Source organism: Kryptolebias marmoratus, linkage group LG21 (genome assembly GCF_001649575.2).
Source record: "Kryptolebias marmoratus isolate JLee-2015 linkage group LG21, ASM164957v2, whole genome shotgun sequence".
In the NCBI taxonomy this organism is placed as follows: Eukaryota; Metazoa; Chordata; class Actinopteri; order Cyprinodontiformes; family Rivulidae; genus Kryptolebias; species Kryptolebias marmoratus.
Genome location: NC_051450.1, coordinates 19,256,572 through 19,273,557, shown reverse-complemented (window position 1 = coordinate 19,273,557; position 16,986 = coordinate 19,256,572). Strand labels below are relative to the sequence as shown.

Sequence of the window (16,986 nt, the reverse complement as noted above, 5' to 3'; positions counted from 1 at the left end):
AACAGGCCGGAGCAACTGTCATCTTCAATTGCTTTATCTACACAATGTGTGGATTTATTAGTCAATCTGCATTTATCTGGACTACATTTATTATACAAATACGATATTATTGCACCCCAAACATAAATCTGTAACAGCAGAGAGGTGAATTATAAGCCAAGTAAATTCTAAATAAAATTTTACAGTTCATTTCCTTGTGCTTGGCTACACATATAACAGATAAAAAAATGAAAAGCGTAGCATTGCTTGAAGGAATGCATATCACCCCCCACCATTCATGACAGTTTTAAACCAAAATGATATTATGCTGAGAAGGGACAGCATTATAGCTGTTTTGATCAAGCTTTGTAGATCTCAGCTACTACCACAACAAATTTTAGCCTAATATCTGTAAAACTGACTGAATTATAGCTATTATTAAATACTGTGCAGTGGTTTACAAAAGCAAAGATATTATGTAATGTGTTTCCCTCAAAGTATGTTCTGGGGTTGATGTTAAGCTACTACTACATCAAGTATTAGCCTAATATCTGTAAAACTAGTGTTTCTTAAGGTCAGCTGTCTGTGGCAGCCATATTAAATTGGGTTGAGTCCAAACTGGAGTCAGTTTATTTTGGTTTATATTGGTTTATATTCCTGAACAAAAAAGTCCAATTCAGTCTGACCATGTGAACCACAGGAACGTTTGCATGTTGACCCTGTGCACATGTAGGTTTACTCCGGTTTTCTCCCACAGACCAGGTTATTTGGTAACTCTAAACTGACCCTAGGCATGAGTGGTTGTCTCGTTTGTCTCCGTGTGGCACTCTAATGGACTTGCGACCTGTCCAGGGTGTCCCCTGCCTCTCGCACAGTGACTGCTGGGGACAGGCACCAGCTCCCTGAGACCCAAAAAGGCGAAGCGGGTAAAGAAAATGGATGGATGGATTAGAATGAAAGCCTCAGACTTCAACTTTTCGCCCCATTATTGTGAATTAAAGCAAAAGAGAATCTAAATGTTTTGCATGAGAGGCCTCTCACTGTCATCAGCTTGCTTTACTCTGAGGGAAGCTGGACAAAGAAGGAGCCATCTCTAAGAATACTGAGGCAGAACAGGAAGCCTCTAAGTTGAAGCAGCTCTGGAGCATCTTTGTTGAGGCTGCATTCTAATGATAGGTCTGCATTGCGGTAATGACACCAAAGGTGGCTATGTGCTCCTAAATAATGTGACTGCAGCGTAGTAAAAATAACTATTTTACGATGTAGTAACTACAGTAATTAGTGCATGTTGTGTGCAGTGGCTGCAAAAATGGATGTGACTGAGTTGAATCTGGTATGTCTTATCAAGGCTATCACTCACATTCTGTAATAAATATTTTACACCATCGTTCCCCTTTTTCACAACCAGCCAGTTTATTATCATTCTGTTCTTTTCCTCCTCTCACACTCCTACCATCTCGTCCCACTCATTAGAAGATACTGTGACAGCTGAGCTACTTATCACCTTTTGTACGCTACAATATTTTTCAATCATCATTTCTTAACTCCCCTCAGGAAACTGTCAGTAGATGCTATCACTATGTGTGTGCGTCCATAAGTTGTTGTGCTGCTGGATGGGTCTAAATATCTTTCCTTCATGCATATATTAAGATGGGTTGAGAAATTTTTATGCTAGCTCTGGGCCATATTCCTTAATAATGTCATTTCTGGTGAACTATGTTTAAAATTCATGTTTATATGCCACACATATGCATAGACACAAGTTTATATAACTCAGCCTTACAGTTTTTTTTCTAATAGGTAGGCAGGAACATATTTCCAGTATCACTAGCTTGGCAATGACACAGCACTCAAGGTAGGGAAGACGAAAACAAGCTTAAGAAAACTTGCAGCTGTTTATTTGTCAGGTAATATGACAAATAAACACAATGAGGCTGATGACATTTGAAATGAAACCTGCTGCTGCTGAATTTATTATCAGTAGGTATGTAATGTTAGTTAGATGAATATTTTGAAATAGCTGACATAACCTCACTACATGATCAAACTTGTTGAGTTAACAGGGTCAAACAGAGAAGAAAAGGGTAAAAAAAACGGTCTGAAACACCAACTAAAAAGATATTCACAGGCTAAAAATCCTGAAATAAAAAATAACAGAAACCTTTATATTTTTATAGACAGATAGAGTGGGGTCCTCTTGTTAAAGCCAACAGATGTACTTGTGGAAGATAAGTGATAGGCACAGGGCATCACTTTGAATCAACAGTTTGCAATAAGTAGCTTTAAAAATATATAAAAAATAAACTCTAAACTAGTGTCAACTTCTGGACGTTATTTTCTTCAAGCATAAAAAATCATTCACACCCCTAGCATCTGATAAAACATGAAGCAGTTTTCCTATTATGTGTTCAAAATATGTGATTTCATTTTTCTACATTACTTGAAGGTAGTTAATTCCACTCCCCTTAACAACATGTAAAATTAGCTTAAAAATGTAAATAAACAACAACATCAACAACAAAAATAAAAACATATTTACATATTTTGATAGCTTTCTTTACGGTGAAAGAATTCTGAAAACAACCTTCAGATTTGTCAACAGCTATTCAGATTATTTTTCAAACCCTTTATTTGCTTTGCCATGTCCACATGGTTGGAACTTATTAAAGTTATAAAAGTCCATGACCATAGTTTCCACTTTATAATCCTTTCAAAATAAACTACGATGTCAAAAACAGATACTGACTTGTTTTTTTTTTATTTTATTCTTTTTTTTGTTGTTTTTGGTAGGAGAATAGGCAGAAAGTGTTGTGTCAAAAAAAAAAAAGAACTGGAAAAGCACTGTTCAGAAACAATGTGATAAATCACCACTTTAACTAGACTTCAAACAGTCGAAAATCTCTGCTCATTTCTCCTGTTTCTTTCTGTATGATGTGTATTTCTTACTGGAAGTTATTTGGTTATTGCTTGTCAGAAAGCTGAATGCTGCCTTATTCATACTGACAAGAATGACGCTGTTTGTGTTCGGTATATCCTTGGTTTGAATGATGCATAGCAGACATGTTCTGCAGTGAGAACATAGCTCGCTCAGTTAAAAAGCATAAAGTAATTACCTCTTCCTGATTTGCATGCCGCTTATCAAACAGTTGTGGCACATTACCACAATCAGGTGTGGCTCATGAACCTAATTAAACACTGACTTGAATTTACACTCATTTTAACAGTTAAAGCAATGCTGCATTACCACATTATTATTGTGTTAACTCTGACAGCCCTATCTATAATTCCTGTATCGTCTCAGTTCTCAAAAACCAATGAGCTTCAACATTGTTGTTAATCCTAAATTTCTATATTAAATTCTTCGTTTAGTTAACTTGCATAGCTACGCTGTTTAGCTTCTGATAAAGCACCAACAGGAACGTGACTGCATGAATGTTGAGTTCACAAATAAATATGGCTATATTTCCCACAAGGATACTGCACAAATCTAAATCATATGGTAAGTTAAAAACCCTTCTTCCTATGACAACCCATTAAGGTCTCGGCATGTTTTGTGGTAATAGCATTTACACAAGAGGGGATAGAAAATGTCAGGTAAGAGTGGTCAGAGTGATGGAACTGTAATTAGGTATACTTTATTGATGGAGCGTATCAAGAGAAATCAACATGAGCTAAATTAGTTTACTTAATTGGACTTGTGTTCGTTTTTCCTCTGCTGACAATTGGCTTGCTCTCCGGCTCACCAACATCAACTACCCATCTCCTCTGTCTTATTTCTTTCATATTTATTATTTGATTGTAAGATAATTATGTATAATGGAGCTGATTAATACATATCTGCAAGTTGCCATAGAAACTTGACTTGATGGAGGTGCCAACAGTACTTCCTTCCTCCTGACAAAGGGAGGATCCAGCTGAATGTTTGTATGTTTAATAAAAGTTGTCAGAATCTTTTTTCTACCTGGCCTTTATGTCATACAGGGTTCACTGCAAATTCACAATCGCATCCTTAACCCTACGAGTTTCCAGCACTGTATTTTTTTGGGATGTTTTATAATATTTCTCTTTGGCTGCCTGAGTAAACATGTACTGTGTTAGATCTGATATCACAACGTAAATTATTGATAAAAACCGAAAACTGAACATATTACAGAATTAACTCGAGCGAAGGCTATTTCAGCTCATCCTGCTCGTTCCCCTGGAGTGAAACCATGAAAAAAAAGTTTGCTCAACAGCTGCCAACTCATTTTAAATTTACAAACTAGATCAAACCAGCCCGAATCACTGCAGAATTTTATTATTTCAAGCAAGAGTTAAAAACAACCTCTGGATGCAAAAAAAAAAAGTCTCCTTAGGGCGAGAAAGGCTGTAGTGGCTGACAGCTTAAAACTCTTTCTTTATAGAAATATCATGCATTTTTCATCACAGAAAAGCTTTGAACCCAAGTGTGGGGCATCATTTCAATGAACTTCTAAAGAGCCTTTATGACACTCGAGAATGGCACCGCTCTGACTTGGGCTTCCCCAAGCAAGTTGGATTTCAATTCTTGCGCAGACACAAATTTATACAGTCAAAACAAGAACACAAGCCAGAGGAAGGAGGAAATACAATATCTACACCAGTACTGTACACGAAGCAGTCAAGCATGTTAAAAAAAATTAAATTTTAGTTTTATATTCCAGTTCCTTTCTCAAACCCCAAAGGGAAATCATTACTTCTAGCCTTCTAAATATGCATGTGGTTAATTATGCTTGATCTTGTTATCACTGGCTAATCTGCATAAGACTCTGATGTATTAAGTCCCTCTCATTACCATTCAGAAGGCCATCTCACAGGTGTGCCAAGTAAATACACTGTACAACACATTGTAGTTTAAAGAAAAGACACAAACACAAACACACAAGTTGATAAACGAGACAGGAAGTGCATGTACACATGCATATTCAAACACGCACAGCAACATGTTCAAACAAGCAGACGTGTGCTCGCTCAAGCGTATAGACTCCTAAAAAATGTACACATGCACATACATGCTCTGACAGTGGACACCCTCTAAGGAGGAGGCGCATTATGCAACCCCGCTGACAGAAGGTCCAGGTTTCCCTCGAACGGGTGGCAGTTTGGTCGGTGCCAACTCATTAAGAGCACAGCTGGCCGTATGGGTTGGAGTCGAGTGAAACCACAGGAGTCCTCAGATGAGCTTCCCATAGAGTTTCACACATTGATCAAGAACAAAGAAAGCTCTTTGGAGCATGTTATTTATCTTCAAAACAAAGAAGACTTGTTCATATCGAGCGTCTGTAAATCACTGTATTGTATTTGTTAGCTGAAAAGTTCAAACTGTAAATGGGAAATGAAATACTCAATCTTGGACTTTTCTGTGGTGACATAAGCATTATGATCTTGAAAACTCTTCAAAAGATTGTTTTGCTGGGAAATATTGGACTGTATCTCAGGTTTACTGTGTAGTAAGCGTGCGAAGCGTGGAAGCAAGGAAGGCTGGAGACTAATGTGAACAAAAAACGACTCACTTAGGTTCCATTTGAGTCCCGTGGTGACTGTTTGGCAGGGTCCACCTACTGGAACGAGGCTGCACCAGTCCCCCTCCAGACCAGTGTTCACTCCCAGTTTGTGGTTGCCCTGCTGACACACAGCATGAAGTACATAATTTACTGCGTACACATTAAAGCAAAGTCAAGAATAAAAAGGCAATACAAATAACAGAGCAAGAAATCTTAAACTTTTTCAACCCAGACTGAAAATCACAGTTTCTCCACAAGGAGACCAAGGCTCATTAAATATATATTATCATTCTTGTCAAAACTAGCTCATTTTCAGGAAATAAAAGAGAGTCAAAAGAACTGCAAGCAGCTTTAAGCAAAAGCAAACAGGTTGAATATAGAATGGTGAATAATGATGTATTATGTTTGTTTTAACAGTGTCTGAAAGACTGAAGATATGTTTTTGAAGAACAATGACAAATATTAACATTTGCCAAACTATCCCTATGAAAAACTAGGACTCGGAAACAAAAAGCAGAAGAAATAAACACAAGTAAAGCCAATATCTAGCTTCATTTTCCACTGAGAGGACTAGTGAAAATAAAAACAGATACTGGAACAACAACAACAAAAAAAAGGTCACAAGAAAGTTTCTCTTCTTCATAGACTACAGAAGTACACATATCTTTGGTATAAGGAAACTATGTGGCTGCAGGAATATTTTAATGAAATACTATGAGTATCAAGACTAAAAATATGTGTTTACAATCATCTAAAATACATACAGTGATAGACAAATACTGCCAGGACAGAAATACTCCGGAGTTTAAACATGTGAGACGTGCTTAAAGTCGAGTTTTCTTCGCCTTTCTTCCTGATGCTGCAGAGCCAGAGGGAAGAAATAATAGGAAACATCTAAGATTTGGAGCTTTTTGTATTCAGGAACGAACTTGAGGTTGTTTTCTTTATACCCAAGTGCACAAGTTTTGTGTAAGTTTGTCAGAATGAGAAACAAAGGAAATAAGGAAGCAACTGCACTCGTGTCTCTGACCACACATACGTGGGAGAGGCTTGACGAAGAATATTCTCTTCATATAATTGCAGAGATGACTTTTGTCAAAAATAAAGACCTTTTACTTGAAACATAAAGACATGCATAAAGCTCATAAAAAAATACAGTAAAAATTATATCTACCCACATATTAGCGCCTAAAAAATGTAAACACTGTAAACAATTTTGGGCATGCCACACTTAATAATGAAGCAAAATTTTATCATTATTGCCAGGACTTTGTTGAGCTGCAAGAAAACCTTTTATATTTTCAAAATCAATATGAACAATTATTGTAACAGAAATTTATATCTCAGCACTGGTAATCATCAGAGTGTTGAATCAAAAGATTTTATAGAAGAAATTAGTTCTACTCTGAACCCAGTCTGCCCTGCAAGTCCACTTCTGCTTCAAGAACCAGCATTCTCTTAAGAGCAGAACCTCTTCGTTATCTATCTGTGCTAATCTGTGGATTCTCATCAACTCAGAAATCTTCTGAACTCAATGTGTCGGAGCTTCACTCATCTAAATAAAACCTAATCAGGACTAAACATTGTAATATCAACTGTAAGTTAACATTTCTGACAGATAGTTCATACAAAAGCAGCTTTTATTTAGAAATTTGGAGTCAGAATTCCTCAAACATGAGCCCAAATATGCACTACCAACTGGTGACTGCAGAGTTTGTAGTTCTCTCCCTTCTTCAGTGTCTATATACTGTTACTACTACTACTGTACTACTACAGAAAATACATTTATAACAATTATTAGATCAGCAAATATCTGCAACACCTACATTTATGTTTTTAAAATCATTTATACAAGGCAATGCAGACTTAAATATCCAAGCTAAAATGTGAATAATTTAATTATTTAAAATTATAGTAATTAATTCTCCTTTGTGATAACATTTCTTTTGTCTCTTATTGAGACAGTCAGTGAACTGGCAGCTGTTTGGCAGACATGGCTCAGAAATGTTTGTTGTCTGCATAGTCTCCATCTTCCACCTACACTTCTCGACTTCACTCTTCATATTTAGAAATATGCAGATAGTTGTTTGTCTCCATGTGTCCCTGTAAAGGACGGGTGACCTGTCCAGGGTATACCCCACGTTTTACCAAATGACTGTTGGAAACAGGTGCCAGCTCACTGTAATCCTGCACAGGATCAAGCAGGTAAAGAAAATGAATGGACAGAAGTTAATAGCCTTCCACTAGTTTTATGCATTTACTTTTATTTTGTCCTAGTAGTTTACCTAACATTAATTTATTTTTTATGTTGGGTTGCTTCATAGGTGCTTCAGTTGTTCCAGCACAGAGGTTTACATGACTTAACATAACTCAGGTACCACATTTTATCATTTAAATCAGCAACTGCACTGACAAGTTTCACTCTGGAAAAGGTCAGATGCAAACAAGCCTGCAGTTTAGAGTTTGTGAGCTGGACTGATTTATAGCACGGATTGGGCTGATGCAGCGTTGTGCATCACGTTTTCCCACAACACGGGGACACAGGCTCTCTCAAACATCTTCAGAGACTGGGTTACCATTTTGCATAAATACTTGTCTGAGACTTAATAAAGCAGATCACAGGAGAAAAACAAACAGAGCTGTTGAACTCTGTGTCTCCTCTTTCTTTGAGACTCAAATTAAGTAAATTTAGCACCACCTTGGGATGCACACTGATTAAAACATCTTCTTGTTGCACAGGGATCTCAAAACAAAAAAGCTTGCAGTCCCACAAGTGTTTCTACACATAATTTAATAGAATGATATGAGAATTATGCAAAGCTCTGAGCCAGCTATAGAAAACACACGACTTCGACATATTTCCTAGAGATGGCATAATTATACTTTAACACCTTATTTAGAAAGAAAAAAAAGGGCAACTTGAGCCACTTCAAAGCTTGTCTTTGAAACAGACATGCAGTTATTTAACTATGAAGAAGAAGCAGCACGTACTTTTATTTTAGAAAATGCGAAGGTTTGAAGGATGGATATTACATTTTTAAATGGCTTTAAAGTCTATAGAGTAAGCTATATTTTCAGGTGAAATAATCACACGTCATAGTTGGAAAATGTACAGGATGCAAATTTAACTAATGTCACTTTTATTGCCTGCCACTGAATGGAATGTAGCAATAATGTTCTTTCCTGTCGATGTGTGTGTGTGGATGTGTGTGTGTGTTTGTTTCTCTGTAGTATTGGAAAAATATCGCAAGAAATTTGAATAAATTTCTTAGAAGTCAATCAATGGATGGACATCTACAACTGATTATTTTTTTTGACATAAACCTCATTCAAGATGGCCGCTACAGCTAATCAACATTAGCAAGTAGGTGAGAATCATTCCCAACTCATACTTCAAGCAATAACTGATCACAAATGATCTGTTTTTAAAACTGCCACTAATTATTGCAGTCAGTTGTGATGAATATCTCTTGAACCACTGGATACATTTTAATGAAACTCTCAGAAAGTAAACACTGGATGTAGATCTACAATGATTAACTTTTGGAGTTACCATAATTCAAAATGGCTGCTACAGCCAATTGACCCTAAATAAAAGATAAAAATGGCTATAACTCAGTCAATTTTACAGATACTGTCCTAAATTTTGGTATGATAGTAGCTGAGACTGATCGCCATCACATACTTTGAGCAGAATATTTTTGCTTAAAATGTGGAGATTAACTGTTGTAATCAACATGGTCTCAAATTTTTAAATGTCTTTAAAGCCAATAGAGTACGATACTTTTTCAGGTGACATAATCTCATGTTATATTTGCAGAATGCAGAGAGCGTTAATTTAACTCTCGTATTGTACGTGTGTTAGTTTGTGCATAGAACATGAACTTTACATCTATTAATTGTCCCACTAATTTCTGAAGGAAATGATTGCATGGAATACAAGCTGTGAAGTCAGTTGGCAAAGTTGTAAACACCTCAATTACAGATGTGGTTTGAACAAACAGAACCGGGCCTTTCGAAGGTTGTGCTCACCTTCATGTTCAAGCATGTGCGTTTATCAGTCGCTGGTGAATTGTTGCCGCGCTGACAAATGAGCTTAATTTCTCGCTGAAGTAAGATTAATTGGAGGTGTTGAGGTATGGAACAGGGAATGACAACAGGCCTTTGGAATAATGACAAGAATTATGAAGAGAGTTTAAAGAGAGAAGTTTCCTTATAGTGTTTCAAGGTATCATCAGGTGTGACAGTTGTTTGTCTCAAAGACCTCCCTCGCAAGGAAACAACATAGTGAAAAGGTTTGGGGGGGGTGGAGGATATGCTCAGCCTACTTGTAAACTCAATCAGAGGAGAAGCTTGAGAAAGTGGCTGGCACTGGGAGAAAAAAACAATTTGGGAGCATCAAGAGCGTCTCCTGCTCTCACATTCACAACAGCAAATTGGGACATCATAAGAGCAGAGAAGTGTGTACGTGAGCGAGAGCGTGTTTGTGTTCTCGGCATGATTACTTAACTAAAAAAAAAAGCATTCGACACTCCAATCAAGGTGGAAGCAGAGCAAGAAAAACCATTTGTGAGTGAGAACAGACAATGAGGAGAATGACTGGAAGACGGATGATTAGGGAGTTGTTAAAGCACAATGCTAGCCTGGTGTGAAGAAAATACATTCTTCCTATGTGTGTAGTGTTTATATGCAAGAAAGATAAACCTGTCGTGAGACCGTGTTTTTTTTTTTATGAAAAGTGAATTCTTTGGAAAATTACATTCTGAAAAACTTAGGGCTTTAATGAGGAGTCTAAGTCTATATCTTACCTCGTTTCACAACTCTCAGTTTTTAGTTTGTGCTTCATTATTTATGTGAAACATTGGGAAACCTTTTTTCTATCAATAGGAAAAACCATCAACAAACAAACAACAACAACAAAATAAGAGCAAGAATGAAGGCTAATTGGCTGGCCATGCGGGTAGGACAGTAGTCAAGGTAAGCAGGTTGTAAGTTTGTAAGTTTGGTTTAATGAGGAAGAACACTTTACTCACAGGTCTCAGCAAATATGCCAAGCTTGTTCCCTGAATTATCACTATATCCTGTTGTGTCATGGACAGAGCGTGGAAAAGCGTCTCGACGGAAGCCATGATCTGGTCAAATCTGCCTGCCAGACCACCAAGTGTCACGATAGTATCCACCTGTAGACACAGAACAGAGAATACCATTCAGTGCTCCGGTTATCTGTCAGGTTGTTGCTTTACCTGATGTGGGATAAACATTTAACCAAGTGACAACTGTATGTGTTTCCAAACAAAATAAAATATGACAGATATATACAAGGGACAGCTGATGAAAGCCCACTTTTGAGTACTCCATACAAAGGCATCACCAACAGATGAACTATAGAGTCAAACTGAAGGCTAATACTTGAATTCAAAGTTTGCAGAGCTCTCAGTATGTGATGTGTGCAATTTAAACTTTGCAGCATTCTGTAGCAAAATTGCATATAATAAACCAAATATTATGGATAGATGGATTATTTAAAAAAAGAAGAAGATTAACTCAAGGTAACTTGAACCTGCCCACAAAAATTATTTGTAAAAGCAAAATCTGGTAAATCTGCTTTTTCAGGCCTATAGGTTCAATGTAAAAAAAGAACTGCCATATAATCAAACAAAATAAAACAAATACAATTACAAAGCTATTAGCTCAGCCAAGTTCTAAAAGAATCACAGTAAAAACAACAAGCTTGAAGAAATAAAAAAAAGAGAACAGATAATAAGACTCGGATTGTTTTCTTAATTTCAAAAGAAAATATATTAAGCATAAATAAGCTAAGGTGGGTAGAAATTCTACAATGAAACTATTTTCTCCAACTTCAGAGCTCAAATAAGGTTAATTTAAACATTGTTACAATATTTACACTTCTCAGCAGTTCTATCCTTGTTCCAAGTCCCCAAGCAGTCAGCAGCAGTGCTGACAGCATTAAAAGCCAACAAAGTCTACAGGGCAAAAGAGCTGTCACAGGCTGATGACTGCCACTCAAACAAGAACTTCCACCAACCACCCCAATTTCAGTGGTTTTTTATTACCTTTTTAAATGTTCAGCAACTTGAGCTGCAGCTAAAACTGACTTTATATTTACGGTCAGTTTGGATACACCAATCCTACCAATCCTACAAACACTGCTGCCTTTATCAACTTATACTGTAATCAGAAAGTATTTGACACGTTCTTTGAATAGTACTACGATGACCTACGCAAAGAGCATCACAATCAGTTCATTTATTTATAAAGAAAAGATAACCCCATCCTGCTTAGCAGCTGATTCTGAACTTAATCAAACACATTCCCTCAAACAATTCCTTTTCTGGTTTATCTCTCGAACACATCACTCGAAACAATCAGGTCTTTCACTGACAGCTATTTTAATCCAATATTCTTGAAAAGTAGAAGCTTTTCACAAGCGTGTCTCCCATTCATAATAAATCGGAGTTCTCCTTGTAGATACATGCACTTTGACACCAGAACCTGCAAGCATTACATCCAGACTGTGTGATGAAAGTTAACGGCTCTTTGAAACTTCTTCTTTCTTCAGACAGTCTGCTCTTGATCTTTTTATACTCTTTTCCAAACTTGTAGGCATCCACAACATTTCTTCTGTTTTTTCTTTAAGCCTTGGAGACCTTGTTAGATCTTGGCAAGATGACAGAATGTTTTTAAACAGCAAAGATGATTTGGTATTGAAGTTGACAGAAGTTTCAATAAGACTGACTGTAATCAGTTGCAACTAATATGGAACTCCGAGCTAGGGCTGCCATGAATAGTCATCAGAATCAATGGACTTGACTATATTAATTAATCAATGTCAATATTTGCAGTCAAGACCAAATTTTTATGAATTTATCTTGTTTTAATTGCCTTGACTTTTCAACTGAAATAACAACTGTTGTTCTCCACACCACCAGCACGGCCTGCGTACATCAGCTGAGTCTGAGGTGGAGTCAAACAAGCCGGCTTATAAAAGATTTCAAAGACTGACGGAGACCAGAGCATGTGAGTGCTTCAAGCTAGCTGACGATGAAAGGGTGGTTTGTAACTCTTTGGGAGGTGTAACGCATACACACAGGGTCAAGTGTGAGACAGCAGGGAAAGACAAAGCCAATACTTATCAGGGTTTTAGGTGTTTTTTGTGGTGTATTGTTGTAATTTACAGTATTTAGCCTGTTTTTAATTCTCTTAGTTCACTATAATTTCAGTGTGTTTTCACTTACCAGTTTGGGAAATTGGACCTAGTGATAGCTCTACTATTAGCTCTGTTTTTAGAGCTAATAGTAGGAATATCACTACCGAACGTATAACCTGTGCATATGTGTATTTTTTATTCTAATAAAACAAATCTGAGTTGTTTTTTAAACATTGAACATGTTTAAAAAGCCACTTCTTTATGTGCATTACTTTTATAAAAATAAAGGGGATCATCTAATAGAAAGTCATCAGTTTCCCATTGATTTAGACTTTTCTCACATAACTCTGCTTCTCCTCTAATAAGGTATACTAATTGTTGTTTTCTTATGACTGTACATTAACCAATTTCATAATACTACGCAGTAACTTCCTGGTCTGTTCATTTTTCACTTTGTCACAAAACATTGCAGCTTCATTTTCCACTGACTCGATGACAGAAAGTTAACATCTCGGTGCAACATCTTTCATCACTTAAAAGAGTTCAGATCAAACTTGTGCTTTAAGTCATAACAGAAAAGGAAAAAAAAAAACACTAACTAAATGCGCCACAACTAACTTTCTGCCTCTAGAGATGGAGTTAAAATCAAACTGAGTTCTGGGACTGACGTTATTTCAACATCTGGCTGACGCCCCCGCATGATGAGACATCACTTAAACTGTAAACAACTCTTGGTAAACAAACTCCCCTCTGCGAGCGAGACAAAGTGACAGAGATGGAGAGGTAGGGAGGTAGTGAAAATGCTAATCTTGCTGTCAAATGCTTCTCTGTCATTTGATAAAAACTACAAAATAATGTAAAACTCACTGAATTAACCTAATCAGACAGAAAGCCTCAGTATAAACACATCATGTTTCCTCCCTGAACTGAACATCAGACCAGTTTTGCTGTTACTTTGCTTCCTGCCATCAAAACCAGGAAACAAAGAATGAACACTGTTTACCTGGTTTCTAAATTTCCCATTTTCTGTACAATTTATGCATAAAAACAGTGATTCCTGAAATTTATATTAAAAGTTTATATTGTTAAAATATTATCATACACTCATCAAAATCCAACATAACAGGGCCCAACAACGCTTAGCTAAACAATGTTCAAATGGAAGTAAATTTTGCAATTTTAAAATTTAAAACAAAGCATCAAAGCAAGATAACAGTTTTAAATTAAATTAAGAACAAAAAATGTAAAAGGACAAAGAACAGTGACAGGGTCATCAGTAAAACACTACTGTGTTCAATATTTACTTCAAATCAACACTTATGTTTGGTCAGAAATACAGATAAAACACTAGGTATATATTTTCCATCTGTTCTTATGTCATGTTTGTTTACTTAAAAACTAAAATCTGGGTCAAGAAGAATCTCATGGCTAAGTGAGAAAATTGTTTTTTTTTTGTTTTTTTTCCCTCTCTATTAGCTACATCAACCAGAGAGCAACACAAAAACTCACATTTGCTACTTTAACATTAGGAACAGATCATAACAGAACAAAAGATAAATAGTGGAGCTTTTTGATTTCTGCAACACTGACACTACCTTGACTGAACTGGGAGGCAAACGGAGAACAAAGACTGTATATGCGCACACACCGCACACACACATTTCAGAGTATAAACACGCATGATACACGAACACCTGCACAGTTCGCAGGAAATGAGTACATTCATTTTGTTCTAAAGCAAAAGCACATAAATCCACTTTAATCCTCTGACACAATTCTTGGGGATTTTTCTCATGACACAATCTTGTAATTAATTTCAGTGTTTAATTCTTTCAGGCAGGCTACATGAATGGAAATTTGTGAAGCTGAGCAGAAAAAGAATAAGACAATGAATGGAAACATTAAAGAATGGGAAATGTTCAGCTTTTATTGGAGCCGACATTGCAGTAAGTAATTTGTGAAGTAGTATTAGGAGAAATCTTTGCAAACAAAGAGTCCTTATCCAAATCCCTTAAAAAATATCAGAAATGTATTGTTTTCAGTCAAACAGATGGTTAAATACTCAGCAGCAGAAACGCAGACTACATTTCAGCCAATATAAGAAAACAAAAGGCACTTTTACAACAGTTCAATGAAATGACAGCAAAGACCAACCTGTCTTTAAGTTGCCTCTGACTGCTCAGAAATCACTAATCAAGCAGGTCTCGCATAAATGTGAGCTTTCAGAAATGAAGCGAACTTCACGGAACCAAAAAGGAGGTGGAATGAAATTCAGCTGCATTGATGAGAAGCACTACACATTAAACGTGTGGCAAATGTCTTCCTCATATCGTTTTCAACACATATCAAACTCAGTCGAGTAATTCTTTATATGGTTAACCAATTCTTCAACTAAATACAAAGCTGTTGTTCATTATCATCATTCTTCTCCTCTGTAATTATTGTTGTTTAGGCTTTTAAATACCATGACCAGGTGGTCTTACAGACCATACACCATCATTACATCACGTTGAGCTGCAAAGTCAGCTTATCTTTTACATGTCAACTGTTACAGCTCTGTTATACCTCCCGTGGCAACACAAAGGTGCAACACAAAGGTGCAACAGCAGCAAACTGATTCAACCTCCCATTATGCCACGGTCCATTCAGAAGGTATCTAATTCCTGGCTTGAAGTGTTTTGTGAAAGTGCCTGAAGACTCATGGAAAGCAAAAAAAAAATCCTAAAATAAACAGTGAAAACACAAAGTGGCAACATGTGAACACGGAAGATGAAGTGCGTGTTTGCATGTTACTAAGTGTCTTCTTCATCATCTTTCATTAGCTTAGAAATGTGAAGTGATTGGGACACTTGGCAGTGATTGGAGCAACACAGTTTATTCTAAGACAAAAAAAAACATACAACAAACCAAAGAGAGAATAAAAAGTAAAAGAAGGAAGGTCAGAATCAACACAAAGAACATTGTGTGTGTATGTATAGGTTTTAAACACTTGGCTGTACTCGAGGCTCTACTCTGCCTGGAAAGAAAAGCTAAAAAAGTTAAATATTTCATTCTAAAACAGACAGGCTGCAGTTTCCATTTTATATGTAGGTGTAAATGTAGCTAATGTTATTCTAATGGTATTTGTCTACACTTTCCTTCAGGAAACATTGAGTGACCATGAGGATGGTTTTCTTTTTCCAGCAGAGACAGTGTTTCATATCCACAAACCCACATACCACACCAGGGATCTGCGATCGGTAGAACATAGTCAGACACTGCTGACCTCTGAGCACCTCACTTCTTTAGCACCTGAGGACTGAATGTTTTACAAAGGGCACTAAACATATTCAGAGGCTGCAGAGGAGGAGAGCTCAACTTACTTGCTTTCTCCAGAGCTTTGTCTACTGCTACTTATTTTATTAATAACAACGACAGTGACAAATACTTCTTATTCAGTTGACATGTTGAAAAAGCCACCGTGATAGTGAAATAGATTAATATTTTTAAAGGAATATCTTTTTATAATTTAAACAAGGTATTGATGATCAGTACCTCAAACATCTCTGTTACAAATTACAAGTATGAACTCTCTCAATGTCCACTGAACATGTTTTCAGATGTTTATCCCCTTCATCCACATCCGTTTGGCAGTCTGAACACAGACTACTACACGGAGGTCAGCAGAGCGTCTCAGGGTGTAAAAAAAAGTCCACTCAGCTGCCGGTTGATTAAAGATGATTAGATAGTGATCCTTGGTAATATTCTGAAGACAGAGCTTTTTTTTTTTACTCCATTTTGTTTTTTTTTCTGCTACAAGCTTTAATGAACTGTTTCTTTAAAATTGTTCACAATGTAAACGTTCATTTTGTGGATTACAGAATGTCGTAACGGTGAGTTTCTCTTTGGTTTATTGTTTGTTCTGATTGCTTTTGGACCCATTGTGGTCACTCTAAGCTATAATGTGCTGTGTCAATCAATTATTCATCCAATTAAACACATCACTGATGTTATGTTCACAATGAAGCGTAGTAGAGATGTGTAGAGATCAGCTTCATTTAGATCTGATCACTCAGGCCACATTCAGAGGTGGTCTGGAGCACATTCATCCACATTTGTTTAGCAGTCTGAATATAAATCTGTCCTGAGCACATTGAAGGGCCACCTCCTGACCTGATGGGACTCCAAGCAGCAGAGTCATCACCTGTATATTTATTCACTCCCCCATCAACACCACACTCTCTGAAGGAAGCATTGTTAAAATCAGGCACAACTGACAGCCAATTCAAAATGATGAACAGCAATTTGAGGGAATATGTTGAAGATTAGATTTTTGTA

The 16,986-nt window shown here is 36.8% G+C and overlaps 1 protein-coding gene across 2 annotated transcripts in view; it reads right to left on the bottom strand.

Annotated features, from left to right (window-relative positions):
* Positions 1-16,986, bottom strand: part of tpk1 (thiamin pyrophosphokinase 1) — a 74,604-nt gene that overhangs the window by 17,842 nt on the left and 39,776 nt on the right. Inside the window, exons 7-8 of one of the 2 annotated variants that reach the window (XM_017428447.3) lie at positions 10,535-10,681; positions 5,511-5,622 (exon numbers count right to left, since the gene is read on the bottom strand). In XM_017428447.3, the coding sequence (XP_017283936.1) occupies positions 5,511-5,622; positions 10,535-10,681 (259 nt within the window). The remainder of the gene's footprint in view (positions 1-5,510; positions 5,623-10,534; positions 10,682-16,986) is intronic. The other variant, XM_017428448.3, reaches the window with a different exon arrangement.